The sequence below is a fragment of the Ctenopharyngodon idella genome, chromosome 17, assembly GCF_019924925.1.
Source record: "Ctenopharyngodon idella isolate HZGC_01 chromosome 17, HZGC01, whole genome shotgun sequence".
In the NCBI taxonomy this organism is placed as follows: Eukaryota; Metazoa; Chordata; class Actinopteri; order Cypriniformes; family Xenocyprididae; genus Ctenopharyngodon; species Ctenopharyngodon idella.
Window position 1 is genome coordinate 3,741,866 of NC_067236.1, and position 16,668 is coordinate 3,758,533.

General features: G+C 38.6%; 1 protein-coding gene across 1 annotated transcript in view; it reads left to right on the plus strand.

Moving 5' to 3' along the window:
- tyro3 (TYRO3 protein tyrosine kinase) overlaps positions 1-16,668 on the plus strand; it is a 28,893-nt gene that overhangs the window by 2,693 nt on the left and 9,532 nt on the right. The window contains exons 2-12 of the mRNA XM_051867300.1: positions 1,127-1,310; positions 6,117-6,217; positions 6,313-6,483; positions 9,171-9,257; positions 10,261-10,376; positions 10,951-11,131; positions 13,459-13,601; positions 14,029-14,167; positions 14,378-14,504; positions 14,851-14,945; positions 15,047-15,142. Coding sequence (XP_051723260.1) covers positions 1,127-1,310; positions 6,117-6,217; positions 6,313-6,483; positions 9,171-9,257; positions 10,261-10,376; positions 10,951-11,131; positions 13,459-13,601; positions 14,029-14,167; positions 14,378-14,504; positions 14,851-14,945; positions 15,047-15,142 — 1,440 coding nt within the window. The remainder of the gene's footprint in view (positions 1-1,126; positions 1,311-6,116; positions 6,218-6,312; positions 6,484-9,170; positions 9,258-10,260; positions 10,377-10,950; positions 11,132-13,458; positions 13,602-14,028; positions 14,168-14,377; positions 14,505-14,850; positions 14,946-15,046; positions 15,143-16,668) is intronic.

Below are 16,668 nucleotides of genomic sequence, written 5' to 3' on the forward strand. Positions count from 1 at the left end.
GCTAATTTTAAGATTAAAGACCACTATAGGAGAGAGATTGGCATCAGCACTGGTAAGATCATGTAGTCTCAATACTTTTAATGAAGATGATTGTGTTTTGAGCATCTGCGACTTATTTTCAGTTTCATTTGCAGCATTTTGCACATTGGCTTGCTGAAGAGATACATAGCTACTCATCTACAGCGATGTGTGTTGCAGTAGGGCTGTCATATCTAGCTATAATGTCATATAGCCTATAACACGCTCTCACACATTTATTATTATTATTATTTTTTTTTCATTTTGGGAGGATAAAAATTGACGTGTTTTCAACAACAAGATGCATTTATACTTGTCCAGTTTAATTTAAAACATGTCTCAGATCAGGTTCTAAAGTGATTTGAATGATCGGATTTAAATCCATCTCGAAAGCGTTTCTGAGTGCATTTACACCTGATCTTGTCACGATAGGATAGCTATCTAATCAGAGAAAACACATGAAGTGATCAGGTGTAAACAGGCCCTCGATTACTTGAGTTACAGGCATGCAAACTTAAAGCAAAAAACACAAGAAGTGCTTTTTGCCATTTTTGAGCTGTCACCGTTGGCATATAATGCAACGAAGATTGCTAAAGTCTGCAGATTTTACTAATAGACCTACCAATCTTTGTGTAAAAGCCAGGGACCTTTGGTTGAGTTGACATGGAATGACCCAAAAACTCATGGACTCTTATATCTTAGGATGACCACGGAAATTGGGACGCTTTGTCCCGCATCGCACAAGACATAAGCAGTGTCCCGCATTTCAATTATGTTTGTTTTTGTTTTTTTCTTCCCTGAAATTACAATACCACAATAGCAAATATAATACTAAAAATGTGATTGCCGTTTAAAAATACATTTACGCAGCCATCATGAGACGACTGGAGCGGGGAAAAATAACCAAACAACGCATTCGTAAAAGAATTCGTAGGATTTTCCCTGCTAATGACAACTGCGTGAATGGAGCATAGGAACCAGTGTGGAAATCACCAAAACTCGTTAAATACAGTTACACAATTAACAAAGCTAATTGACAATTTAAAACGTTAACATGCAACAGAGCAATAACCATGTGGTCACCCTAGTCAAACTGTGTGTTCTCCAGGGGTACGGTTCACCAAAAACCCTTCCAACCAAACGGTGACTCAGGGTAACATGGCTCGTCTAGGCTGTGCCTTTGAGGGTTTGAGTGAACCAGAGATCATCTGGATGAAGGATGGAGAGAAGATCTACAGCACTGATCAGATGTACATCACACTGGATGCACATCACTGGGAGACCTTCTACAGGTAGGACGGTGTGAACCTGGGACTGAGTCTAAGTCCCTGATGTTGTTCAGCATTGTTTTTGTCAGTGGTCAGAAATGAAACAAAACTGTTTGCTGGGAAGAACTGAGACATCAGACAATATGAACAGGGGATGTTGAAACTGATTAGAATATATTGTCATATGATATGCCAAATCTTAGATTTGATAGTACTTATCAAGGTTGTTTACTGAGGCAAGCACCACTATTACTACTGTTTTATCAAACTAGTGTTAGGGATCTGAACACATAACACACATAACGTATGTCTTGTTGAGATAAGGTGTGCCAACTGCCAAGTGGTCAGGCTTTTTTTAATGCCAGGCAGGCAATAAAACAGATTAAAAATCCCATAGATGTACATTAAAGGTAGGGTAGGCAATTTCAGAGAGGCTAGCAATAGCAAGCTAGCTTTGAAAGCATGAGATCCCCCCTCCCTTCAGAGCGCTCTCCAAAGCCACGCCTCCTCTAAAACATATGACCGCACACAGCAGGGGCTGCAAAGCTCCACCAGATGAGAGACGGCGTTAAATTACCTCATGTCTCAAAGCACATAACATTACAATAATAATAAACATAAACAACTTACAGAGCTCTTATTTGTACCACCTGACTGCTGCAGATTCATTTGGGTGTTGATAGTGTTGACATAGAAATGCATCGGAGTCTGAGGACATGAACAGCTCTGGGTAGAATGTCACAGATTGCCATCTCATAATTATGGTTACGACATGGTGTGAACGCAGTATATCCTTGTTGTTTTGGTTCAGAAGGAACTGTAAAAAGTCTGCTTTCGTTTGCAGTGCTCAGTGACTGACTGTCCATAACTCTGCATAGCCTTACTGTGCGTTCACACCGCTACTGGCGAGAGGGTCAAAGTGACAGGAAGCCATTCATTTTCAATGTGAGCCGGCGGCGAGCAGCGGCGCGGCGCGTCTTGGACGGTGTGGGCGTCGAGGGGAGTTGAAATCAGGTTAACTTTATGGTAATGAGCTATGACGCGGTTCGGCGGCAACCAATCGGAATGTAGAGGTCCTTCGCTTGAGAAGATTCCAGAGAATGCAGTCGTGTAAACTTTGGTTCCAACCAAACATTATTTTCCAAGCAAAACAGAGAAGAGGTGTGAACGCACAGTTACAGAATGCGCTGATGACGTGACATGGTCTATTATTGATTGCTCTCAGGATGTGAAGAGAGTTTCAACCATTATAACAAAAAATGTTTATAAAAAAAAAATTGCCTACTGTACTTTTAAAGTAGGGGCTGGAGCCATATAGACACATAATATCATAAGAGACTTGTGGGTAGAATATTTTGGCTTGGGCAAGTAAACAAAAAATCTTTGTCTTTTACACTTTTTGTCTAAAAGGGAGTTTGTCCAGTTGTCACAAGAATGTGGCCTTGAGGTTTGGCTCATTGTCTCTATCAGTATAATTTTTTATCATCACAGTGTGGGCGCAGAGCTAGAACACCAGAACAGTTGTTTGTGCTTTTTTGTTGGATACCACTGTAACTCCAAATTCATATTATCACGTTCATTACTGTCTGTATGGTAAAAGGCACCAAAAAAAGATGAATACACTTTATCAAGGACTTTTTTTTATCAAGTCTACTGACCTGTTACTGACCTTCAGAGTTATACAAGATTATTTTCAAAAGTTTCTAAGTTAATGCTTGAGCACAATATGAAATTGGATGAGAATATTGTGTTTTATGAGCAAACAGTGTGCCAGATTCTTGTTTTTCAATTCCTGAACTTAACCAGGATAGTTAAGGATATCTTTCAAAGGTTTGGGGGCAGTAAAAATGCTTTATTCAGCAGGGATGCATTAAATTGATCAAAAGTGACAGTAAAGCCATTTATAATATTACAAAAGATTTCTATTTCAAGTAAATGCTTCTTTTGAACATTCTATTCGTCAAAGAATAAAAAAAAAAATGTATTAAGGAGCTCAAAAATAAAACTTTTTTTCATAACTGTTATTATTATTGATAGTTATTGATGATAATAAGAATTTTTTTCAAATTTCAGCAGCAAATCAGCATATTAGAATGATTTCTGAAGACTGGAGTAATGATTCTGAAAATTCAGCTTTGGATCACAGGAGTAAGTTACATTTTAGAAGATGTTCAAATAGTAAACAGTTGTTTTAAATTGTAATAATATTTCACATTAATTTTTTTACTGTATTGTTGATCGAATAAATAAATCCTTGGTGAGCATAAGAGACTTATTTCAAACACATCAAAAATCTTACCAAACTCAAACTTTTAAACAGTAGTGTCGCTCAGTCACAGATTTTAAAACTGCATTTTACATAAAGGTCACGATAAATAAATACAGATAGGCAATATAAATCAAAATATATAAAACTAAAGCTCACAAACAGTGTAACAATATAGCAACCTTTGGAGATCATTTAAGCTGCAGTCAGGTAATGCAGTAATGCAGATATTAGTAACATGAGCTTGCTTTATTGAACGCTGTCAAGGCTGATAATCTTTTGCACGTGTCGTGACGCAGTCCAGTTTCCTAGATGCTGATTTAGGCCAGTTTTAGACTAAACACTGTTTGGATGGAAATTTGAAAGTGCTGCTTGCTGTAAGATTAGGCTAAAGAGGATAACAAACAGTAGAGAGAGAAACTGGCTTAGTGAATTATAGATGTCACGTTTCCTTGCTGAATGCCATTCTGCCAGCATAATCTATAAATGTCTAGTTTCCCTTGGTGGGTGTCATAGTTGTAAACAAATGTACACGTCATGCTTTTTTTTTTTTTTTTTTTTTTTTATGTGAATGCAATTCATGCCGTTGTTTGCGCAATTGACCTTTGTCTACATAAATGTCAGCACTCTTAGACTGACTGGCTCTCGTCTAGTTGTAAAACTTTGAGACTGATGTGGCATTATTCCATGATCATTATTAGACAAAATTGTTGGATTTGCTACTTTTCTAAATCTCTGTCATGTCAAGTCGAATCAAATTTGTTTATATAACACTTTATACAAATACAGATTGTTTCATTGTTTGTTTGGGGTGGGGGGGGTATCACACACAGTTACTGCCAATCTCATGTTAATCTCCAAAAAGTCTTCAGTTTTATCATATTTATAAAAGATACATATGCTGTACCGAGTCTTTCCGAAAACAGCCGAACGCCTGGAGGCGTGCCGTGTGAGCGGAGCTAAAGAGTAACGAGCACGCGCAGCTTTTGTGTAGCGATCGTCTGCAAGCTATCAGTGGTCAGCTAAACAAATGTATTTAAACACACAATACACCATTGCATTATCCCTGGATAACTTTTGAATCACTATAATGAATATAGCGTATAGTGAATGATGAATAATGAATTTATGAATTCACTACGTTAGTGTTGTTTGCATTATATGCACTTAGGCGCCTATTGCCAACAAAACAGACATTTGAAGCAGTTTTGCCCACCACCTGCGGTTCCGACTCATGACCGGGATCATTATTGCTGTGACCGCTCCATCTTTCAGTTTCAAACGATCTGTAAATCCAGCATAAAACTGGGCCTTGTTTATAAAACCATAAGCGCCGATCCTGAGGGCTCGAGCAGCCACAGAAAAACACGAGATATTCTCCATTAATTTTAACCAATAAAAAATTGATTGCAACTATCAGTTTCTATGGTTATTTTAATAACAAATGTCGAGAGCGTATCAATGTAAAACTCTCGGCTCCACTTAATGCTGGGTTCTTTGGGAAGCAAGGTTATCTTTCCCTCACAACCAAAAACACACTTCTTTGGTGACATTGTTGATTTCGAGAAGTCCTGTGACCTGTGCAGCACTGCCGACAACTTCCGTAAACCCGAAGGCACGTTGATGGGCGTGCTCTTGCTCTCTCGCTCTGGTCAACGTGTGCATGCGTGCCCTTCCGGGAGAAGTGCCCGTACAAGGAATTCCGACCTTGTTGACATCACTCAGGCACATACTCGAAAAAAAGATCCTGAATCCTGTAAGGATTTGGAAGAGAATTTTTGGCATAGAAGTACTCCGTCTTTCTTTGGCCATGTTTAACATGAGAATCCAACTCTTTAACAGTGTAAATAAGTCAGAATACATGAAATAGCATTATACCCCCCCCTTTAATAACAAAAGTTCTATTTTTTTGTGTTAAGGCCCTTTCACACCAAAAGTGAAATAAATAAGCCTCAGGCTGAAGGAAATGCAAATTCATGCCTGTACAGTAGAGGGCGCAGCTCAAACAAACTGAGTTGGACAAAGAGACGGATTAAAATGCCAGGTGTAAATGGGTATAAGTCTCCCTTGTCTACTTTGATCTGATCAAATCGCATCTTAATACCAGGTGTAAACAGGGCCTAAGTAAGCTTTATTTACACATTTTGATTACTTTCCACATAAAGGGGGCTTTCACACTGGACATGACTGGTGTGGTCTATGTGAGATTGTTCCCGATGCCCCCTCAGTGTTGGTCTGGTTTATTAGATTCTGTCAAACCCTAGTGCACTTACACTAATCTTACATCATCACAAATGTTCATGGGTCAATATATTGTGTCAATAAATGAGAAAACAAAGTAACTTGCATTACTTATTTGAAAAAGTAACTCAGATATTTTGTTGTAAATTTAAAAGTAATGTGTTACTTGTACTTGTGTTACTTGTAATGCGCAACCCCCATCACTGTTGGTGTATAAATGTTATTTTGGTTTCCATCAACATGAGGGTGTGCAAATGACAAAATTTTAATTTGTGGTTGATTTAACCCTTTGAAGAGTGTCTAATCTGAGTGTTTGTCTTTAGTGTTAAATCCGTGCAGCAACAAGATGCTGGGAAGTACTGGTGTGAAGTTGAATATCACGGCACAATCATTTCCTCTGAGCCTGCTTGGATTACAGTAGAAGGTATGTCATTTACATCTTGTGAATCCTTCAAGTAATGTATTTCTCAGATTATATCTTATTCCTTTAATGGTCCTATTTACTGCTCATATTTTTAGGTGTGCCTCATTTTGTGGTGGAACCTGAGGATGTAGCTACATTTGCAGGGGAGCCCTTCAACCTGACGTGTGCTGCCTCAGGTCCTCCAGAACCTGTGGAGGTGTTGTGGTGGCTGGGAGATGAACAGAAGGGTGATTTCACACCCTCCCCCTCAGTTCTCTTTGTTAAAGGTGAGAGACACCAAGGGCCTGTCCCAATACCCACGCTTGCAGTCTTTGTATTTGACCACTTGTCTACTTACATGACATATATCCAGTATTTGGCCCAAGTGTTCAAGTGGGTGTGAAGACCGCAAGTGTGCATAGAACTTTTAATTAACCGATGGGACACATATAGTGTTGTAAAAATGCAAGTAATGTAAAGCCCTGTTTACACCTACTGACCTAATATGTTAACATTATGGGAAGCTCACTAGCCAGATGGGATTTAAACTTTGTTGGCTGGAGACCAAATTTTGGTTTGAAGATGGAAAAACGTACCAAGCACAATGTTCTCTCACCATTCCTGATTTCTAACATGCACTCACAGTGTTCGGCGTAGTCTTGTGGCTGTCAGAGCAGAAACAAAAGCTGATAATCTCCATATGTTTTTCCGTAGTCTTCTTTCATGTTCAAGTTCAAGTTTATTTTATCCATTAGATTGAAAGATCTGAAAAAAAACCATATATTTACCCGCCCAAAGACTCTCTCCTCAAAGAAATCAGGACAGAAGTGGTTGAAAGTGGACAAACGAGATGGATTAACATGCTGGGTGTAAATGGGAATGTCTCCCTTGTCTACTTGTGATCCAAATCACATATTAATACCAGGTGTAAACAGGGCCTAAGTAAGCTTTATTTACACATTTTGATTACTCATTTTCCACTTTAAGGGGGCTTTCACACTGGACAGGGTCCGCGTGACAGCTTTCACATTATTTTTCATATAACCATGCCCGTTTCAGGCTAAACTGCCAGTGTGAAAGCACCCTAAAATAAACTTCTAAATGTGTGTTCAGTAGTCCCTATGTAACAGACAACACAGTTTTAGTAATTGTGATGCTTCTAAGTGAATAAAAAGCAGTTGCAAACATTTTACAAAATACTCATACTCACCTCTGTAACAATAAAATGTGCAGCACTTTATTTTTTACTTTTCTTGCGATCTTGGGGGCACATAAATTCCTGAATGAATGATAGGATACGCTTAGCCTCATTTGGGCAAATGATTTGAACATATAGTATGTTGACAGTTATGATTTGGATTTTGCATTTATGATTAAAATCTAATACTAGTTTGAAGTGGTATTGGAGATATTGTAGATTTAGTGTGCATTCAGGACACTGAACTTTTGCATTTATCAGATCTGGGGCAGTATATTGTTTCCTCGCTTTAATTTAGTTACCTTAAACGTTCAGAACCTTAAACAAGAGAATAGTTGTGGGAACAACACCGCATGTCAAGTATGTCAAGTATCTTATAATAAAATGTAACCAGTTTAATGGGGCAAAATCTTTTGAATTACATTATCATCATATAATATTATGTAGCTTCAAAGGATGGTATATCTAGCACAAAAACAATAAGGACTTTTGTGTGTGTATATGTGTTAAACAGCCATGCAATATATGTATTTCACTGCAATAAATGCTGCACAGGAAGTTCTAGGAGCACAAGTGATGATTTAAAAAAGTAGTTCATTAAAATGACCTGTGTGAACAAACTAAAATGATTTCTCAGCTTCTTCAATGGTCTTTGAGAGTGGGGCATTCTAGTAGATTGCGTTTAATTACAGTATTCAGAATATGACACAAAAACAAGTTTATAATGTTTTGTCACACTGACATCTTTTACGCTACTATAAATGTAGTTAAGTTAGTAGCGCCGCTATGTTGAGTTAGTTACTCCCCAATACTGCTCTGGAAACTCTCCTACAGTATATTGTATATTCCATGAAAGTTTGTTTGCTCATAACACCAGACAGTTAATGATTCAGTAATCACCTTATAAAATCACAGGATTTATATGATATGAATATAAGATTCATATATCCTCTTTCAGATCTTCTGTGAGATTATATATTAGGCAGATAGAAGAACTGAGCCACTGGTTGCTTTCAGTGGGTTAAGCGACTTTGTAGTTAGAAGTGAACTACGTAATGTTTCCAGTGGGGCAAGTTTGTGCTTACATGTAAATATAGTGTAATATTACATAGGGTTGTGAGAGACTTTTAGCAACATGGTGACTTTGTGAATATTTTTGGTTTGTCTCATATATAGTGATTTTCTCAAACTTTTAAATTTTTTTTGACAGAACCAACAAAATCTCTTTTTAAAGAAAATACATTTTGGTATGTAAGAGGAGTCTGATAGGTTGAACATTTCTCATGTTCTTCTGGAGAAAAAGCCTCCTGTTAGTGGATAATGTCAAGGCCAGTTTCCCGCCCTGCCTTTACATTTTGTAACTGGATCTATTGTTCTGTGAGGGAATGCATTATAGTAATCAATACCGCTAGTGTGGTAAAGCCCAGTAAAGTAAACTTTCCATTTTAACAGCCTATGCTTAGAAATCATTGACTCATTATGTCTGCGTAAGACTATTATCAGCCACTTGCATCTTTAGCAAAAATGGGTTTGTGACTCACTCAGAGTTGAAACTGGGCCGTTGTTCGTTCCGAGCAGTTTACAGAGGACAGATAGCTCTGTCATTATGTACAACGTCACAGCTGTCATATCCTTGTTCATGAGACGAGTTGAGACATGAGGAATGAGTCATGATATTTCACCCATTTAATAAGCATTTTTGCAAACATATTTTGAGATATTCAGTACCCTGTGAAGCACTGACAACAGTGATTTGTTTCTCATTTGCTGAACCAGGTGTGAATGACAGTATAAAGTTTTACTGTGAGGCCAAGAACACTCGAGGCATCTCCGTGTCACGCACAGGCACAGTCCACATTAAAGGTGAGACATACCGCAGTGTTTTTTACTGCTTTCAGTGTAATGGCATTCAAAATTCAAAATTAATTGTTGGTTTTTGTTTTGGCAGTAATCCATCATAAACAGGCATCCATACAAATACAAACATAAAAGGCTGCTTGCAGAGAGGAGATAAATATATGGGTCATTGACGAATAAGGTTTTTAAAAGTGTAAAAAAAAACCATAATGGCGATATAATTAATTTAAGTTTTATTAAGTTAACAATGAGATTATGTGGTTTTTATAATCAATTAACACTGCTTTTGTCATTTTTTTACAAGATGGACAAAATTTGTCACCAAAAAAGTCATTCGGTTTAACCAAAATTTCGGTTTTACAGAATGACACTTTTGGTTATACCGAATTATTATATTTGACGAGCAAGTGAAAACATAAATTTTTCAGATAGTTAAAAGAGAGTTAGTTACTTTGCTTCATGACCATGTGGTCCTTTTGCAGGTGTCTGAATGATGTCACATCCTGTCACATGATACTGACCACATGACTTGATCCAAAATGGTCCCTTTAAATTGGTTACTCCGAATGACATCAATGAAATAAATTTTTCCGGACATTCTTTCTCATAGCAAAGCAACGACTTCTACAAATAATTTTAATACCATTTTGCACTATGTTGATATATGATGTTATAAAATCATGCTAGAATAAAAAATATATACATTTATTACATTTTAAGATATTTTAATCACAAATGAAATGACTGTATTGGCCTTTGGACGGTTAAACCGAATGACCTTTTGACACTTCAAAATTTTTATAATATACCTTTATTTGTAGCAAAATGTAATTAAAACCTTTTGGATTCAATAAAAGAGATCTAGTTGTACTACCTTACATACTTTGGATGTCATATCTTTGTTTTTTATTATTATTAAGGCCTTTGGACAAAACAAATTACCCGTCACGTCATTGACCCATATGTTGTTGTTCTAATGTTTTTCCTTAAATGTGATTGTTATGTGCAGTCCGTCCTGATTCGCCCCGGGATGTCAAGGTACATCATGTGTCTGATCCTAATATAACTGTAACATGGAGTCCAGGTTTCACTGGGCACTCGCAGCTTTCCACCTGCACTATACAGGTAGAGTATACCATAGTGTTTGACATTATCGCATGCCTTTTTCTGTTCATGTCCTCATGTTCTTCCTATGGCTGTACAGTCTTTGTGCTTGGTTGTTAGAAGAATAGTTCGCCTCAAAATGAAAATCATTTATTCACCCTCTTGTCATTCCAAACCCGTATGACTTTCCTTTTCCTGTGTAACATAACAGATGTTAGGAAAAATATTTTACACAGCTCAGTGTAAAATGTATGAACTACTTTTAAACAGACCATCTATAAAAACAAAACCAAACCAGTCTCACTTCTCTCTTGAGAAAACATTTTGCATGGGGGTGGGAGTAAATAAGTTCTACTTCTTTCCACTCCCTTTTGAGCAAGTATTATATGTGTAAAAAATTTGTGTGGATATGTATAATAATTGTAATGTGTATATATGTGTGTATGTGTATGTAGATAGGTATATATATATATATATATATATATATATATATATATAAATATATTATTTTTTACATTTTTTTTTTTTTTTTGCTTGAATTAAACTTAATCATTCAATCAATCATGTAAATTAATATCCTTTAATCCATTTCTAGGTGTCAAAGGGATCTGGAAAGAAGGTAAAACTTCCTGATCTGGATGTTGTAGTTCCTCCCTTCCAGCATGTGTTTGGTGGGCTCAGCAGTTATTCGAATTACAGTGTGAGAATCCGGTGTGATAATGAGGTGGGCTCTTCCCCCTTCTCTCCCTGGGTGGACTTTCACACTCCAGAGGCAGGTATGTGAAACATTAGATAAGATAATGATGTTATGCATGCATGCTGTTTCTTTCTCATGTTAAATTAGTCAAATTAACATAAATGGCGTTTTAGCTCAAACAGCATTGCTGCTGACGAAATTACAGACATTTGCATTTCCATTCGTACGTTTTGGGCAGACACTTTTATTCAAAGCAGCTTACATTGTATTCAAAGTAAACATTTTATCAGCTCTTGCATTCTTTGGGAATCGAACCCATGACCTTGGCATAGCTAGTTCCATTCTTACTGTTTGAGTTACAGAATGGTAAGATTCCAACAGGCATGGAAAACCTGGAAATATCAGGGAATTTGATCAAAATGTTTTTTAAAAAAAAAAAATTTATTATTAAAATATTTCTTGGATAGTAGAATTAGTTGGCATGTACTTGCAAAGTTACTTATAGTCAGTAGAATGTCTGTTGGGGAGCATCAAAATAAGTAGTTAGCAGATATTATGCAGACAGTCTACTAATACTTTAAAGGGTTAGTTCACCCAAAAATGAAATTTCTGTCAATAATTACTCACCCTCATGTTGTTCCAAACCTGCAACACCTTCATTCATCTTCGGAACACAAATTTAGATATTTTTGATGAAATCCGAGAGCTCTCTGACTCCTCAATAGACAGTAATTTAACAACCACTGTCAAGGTCCAGAAAGGGACTAAAGACAATGTTAAAATAGTCTACATGACTGCAGTGGTTCAACCTTAATTTTATGAAGTGACAAGAATAATTTTTGTGCGCAAAAACAAAACAAAAATAAAGATTTTACCGAAACTTTAATAACAACCAGCGCTTCCAGGTTCTACGTCAGAATGCTGACTCATTATTGGCTGGCTCCTGCGTCAACATCACACACATGCATCGTGTTGCTCACATGAACAGCGTCTGCCAATAATGAGTCGGCGTTCTGGCATAGAACCTGGAAGCGCTGGATGTAAACAGCGTAAGAGAATGACACTGAAGAGAAGATATTGTTGAATAAAGTTATTTTTGTTTCGTTTTTGCACACAAAAAGTATTCTCGTCACTTCATAATATTAAGGTTCAACCACTGCAGTCATGTCGAAAGTTTTAATGATGTCTTTAGTACCTTTCTGGACCTTGAAAGTGGTGATTATATTACTGTCTATTGAGGAGTCATCGAGCTCTCAGATTTCATCAAAAATATCTTAATTTGTGTTGCGAAGATGAACGAAGGTCTTACGGGTGTGGAATGACATGAGGGTGAGTAATAAATGACTGAATTTTCTTTTTTGGGTAAACTAACCCTTTAATGACTGGTAGTTGACATGCAGTTGAAAAGTTACTTATAGTTAGTAGAGTGTCTGAAGTGGACTATCGGAATAAGATGTTACTTATGTTTTTTCTTTGTTTTTCTTTTGATTTTCATGTGAAATTTTATCTGGTCATCACATACTATGTGTCTGTATGAAGAGTGTTGAGGTACAAAAAACAGAGGGAGGAAGGAAGAAAGGAAGGAAGGAAGTAGTGTTTGTAGAATTCAGATCCGTCTCAGAGAAAGCTTAAAGTTCTCTACAACATGGTTGCTGCATACATCCCTAAATTACTAGGTTTGGATCAAGGAGGGCTAATTGAAGCTGACACATTTAATTCCAAACTGTGGTAGTTCAAAGTTCTGAGATGGACAGTTATGAGTGACTAACGTTTTTAACATTCCATTGGAAATAAAACAGTTTGCTGTTCTAACCAACTTTTTGGTGGGTTGGAAGTAAACAAACAGCCCAGAGAGCTGGTTCTGGCCAAATGCCTAGGGCAAAGGGGGATTGGAGAGGGAGGAGCTGGTGGATGGGTTTGAGGAGCAGAAGGGGTTTCTGAAGTTGACCCTGTTTGCATGTTTGTAAACTAGTAGCACTGGCTGCAGTCCAGTAGATTCCAAGCTGAGTGGTACAATGCGCCATTGTGCGTGTCCCCAATCCATATCAATGCACTGCTGCCACATACAGAGTCCAATATGCTGCCACCTACTGGCCAAAGCAGTCATTGGAACTATTTTAGATAGATTTGATTTACTGGTGCTTTGTTTTATTTTTCACTTGTATCCACTTTAAATAAGTGTATTACTCTCCTTTCCACTTAAAATCTATTCCACAGATTCCAGAATTTTTTTTATCCTCCAAATTAGTGGAGAAAATGTGAACAAATTCCATCTGGGCCTGCCTATGACATCATTTATTGTCACGCAGAGGCGTTTGACTCATACTTTTGTCTGTACAGTGGCAATTGACCCGATGTATGCTCCTTTTTTACTGTTTTCGTATCTTTAATACCTTTCGTACACAGCACCATCAGCAGCTCCAAAGAACTTTACCTTTGAACTCAGTGAGCAGCAGCTTACTCTGTCCTGGGCGGCATTGGAACAGGAGGAGCTTCGTGGAAAGTTACTGGCATATAAAGTGCAGTGGAACCATGCAGGAGAGAATCAGGTACATCATTATGAAGGAAAACACAAAGTGAAAATTTTGCAACACTGTTACTGTACTGATCTGAATCTGTATTGAGCTGGATAATGACATTATTGTCTTCTGTAGAGCTGCTTTACAGCTGAAACTGAAGTTGTTTCTTGATTGATGAATTTTGGAACATTTAAAGGCCTGTTTACACTGAGAACAGCAATGTTCAGTTATTTTAAGCACACGTGACTTGACTTGAAATATGCTTGATCATATAAATAATTATTCATCTTTTTCCTGTTATTGATAATAGTAACAATTTATATGATAAAAAAGGATATACATGCCCGGTTTTGATGTCAGTTGTGCTAAAGGCCATTGGTTCTCCTTTATCATGACATATAACAGCTACACTCCCCACCCTTAACCTTTATGCACATTTTGATTTCTGTCTCTGTAGGATCCCTTACTGTTTAAGGACAACTTTGCCCGTCTCTCGGGTGCAGGGCGATTCTTTAACGCCACCTTCCAGGTTGCAGCGTGCACAAAGACAGGATGTGGCCCATGGAGTCAGCCTGTTCTTGTGATGCCCATGTCAGGTTTGTCCACTCTCATTGTCTGCCCACCTGCCTTTTGAAATCAAGATTTCTGCAGTCACTGCAGCTTTTTTTTTTGTGACTGCATTTTCACATAGTGCAGCGCACTGAGAGCCAGTTTGTGTTCATTTGCTGCTCATTATGCAGAAATGGCATAGCTTCAGGCACTTTTGAGCAGAAGTGGTGATTAACACTCTCATTGTGTCCTTTCAGCCACACAGGCTCAGACCCAGAGGGGCCACATGTGGGTGGGGCTGCTTTTTGGCCTTCTTGTGGCCACCCTGGTGGGACTCCTTTTGATTGTACTGGTACGCAACAGAGGCAAAGAGACCCAATTTGGGTATGTTTTTACTTTTTACGTTATTACACCATATCAGCTGTGACTAGTAACTACACGTTGCAACTACACATTGTGTCTGAAATAGGACTGAAATCTGGTCTCTGTGAATCTGTTCTTTCACAGACAAGTTTGGATCAACTATGCTCAAAATCAATGAAAACTGGACATCCTGTTTATAGTTCAAGAACTTTAAATCCTTTTTTTTTTTTTTTTTTTTTTTTGCAGATCCAGTGATGTAGTTTTTGCGTTTTGCTTTTGTTGGGCAGTTTGGTTAAGATGCATTTCCAATATGTCTTTTAAAACAGTGAAATATGGATAATTTTGTCACGTTTTGGTTTGTTTGCAGGTCTGCATTCACAGCTTCAGGGACAGAAGTACCAGTTTCCTTTACAGCTGCCAGGTCCTTCAACAGGCAGTTCCCTGAGCTCCCCGAATCCACATGTAAGTGAACATGTTGCTGCAACGCATGATTGCACCATCTTTGACATCCTACAGTACTTGTTTTACAGGAAATTATGAATTTCGACTCTGTATCCCTCTAGTGGACAGTCTAGGAATCAGCAGTGATTTGAAGGCCAAGTTACAGGATGTTCTCATCTCTGAAAGGCTCTTAACTCTGGGACGAATGCTTGGAAAAGGTACATTATGACTTGGATTCTCATTTTAGACTCTTTTTGTTAGGACGAGACCTATTTCACTCTTCAGAGGTCCAGTGATCCAGTGAGATTTCTGTTCATATATATATATACAGTATCTCACAGAAGTGAGTACACCCCTCACATTTTTGTAAATATTTTATTATATCTTTTCATGTGACAACACTGAAGAAATGACACTTTGCTACAATGTAAAGTAGTGAGTGTACAGCTTGTATAACAGTGTAAATTTGCTGTCCCCTCAAAATAACTCTACACAGTCATTAATGTCTAAACCGCTGGCCACAAAAGTGAGTACTCCCCTAAATAAAAATGTCCAAATTGGACCCAATTAGCCATTTTCCTCTCCCCGGTGTCATGTGACTCGTTAGTGTTACAAGGTCTCAGGTGTGAATGGGGAGCAGGTGTGTTAAATTTGGTGTTATCGCTCTCACTCTCTCATACTGGTCACTGGAAGTTCAACTTGCACCTCATGGCAAAGACCTCCCCGAGGATCTGAAAAAAAGAATTGTTGCTCTACATAAAGATGGTGTAGGCTATAAGAAGATTGCCAAGACCCTGAAACTGAGCTGCAGCACGATGGCCAAGACCATACAGCGGTTTAACAGGACAGGTTCCACTCAGAACAGGCCTCACCATGGTCGACCAAAGAAGTTGAGTGCACATGCTCAGCGTCATATCCAGAGGTTGTGTTTGGGAAATAGACGTATGAGTGCTGTCAGCATTGCTGCAGAGGTTGAAGGGGTGGGGGGTCAGCCTGTCGGTGCTCAGACCATACGCCGCACACTGCATCAAATTGGTCTGCATGGCTGTGGTCCCAGAAGGAAGCCTCTTCTAAAGATGATGCACAAGAAAGCCCGCAAACAGTTTGCTGAAGACAAGCAGACTAAGGACATGGATTACTGGAACCATGTCCTGTGATCTGATGAGACCAAGATAAACATATTTGGTTCAGATGGTGTCAAGCGTGTGTGGCGGCAACCACGTGAGGACCACAAAGACAAGTGTGTCTTGCCTACAGTCAAGTATGGTGGTGGGAGTGTCATGGTCTGGGGCTGCATGAGTGCTGCCAGCACTGGGGAGCTACAGTTCATTGAGGGAAGCGTGAATGCCAACATGTACTGTGACATACTGAAGCAGAGCATGATCCCCTCCCTTCGGAGACTGGGCCACAGGGCAGTATTCCCACATGATAACGACCCCAAACACACCTCCAAGATAACCACTGTCTTGCTAAAGAAGCTGAGGGTACCTAAACCCTATTGAGCATCTGTGGTGCATCCTCAAACGGAAGGGGGAGGGAGCGCAAGGTCTCTAACATCCACCAGCTCCGTGATGTCGTCATGGAGGAGTGGAAGAGGACTCTAGTGGCAACCTGTGAAGCTCTGGTGAACTCCATGCCCAAGAGGGTTAAGGCAGTGCTGGAAAATAATGGTGGCCACACAAAATATTGACACTTTGGGCCCAGTTTGGACATTTTCACTTAGGGGTGTACTCACTTTTGTGGC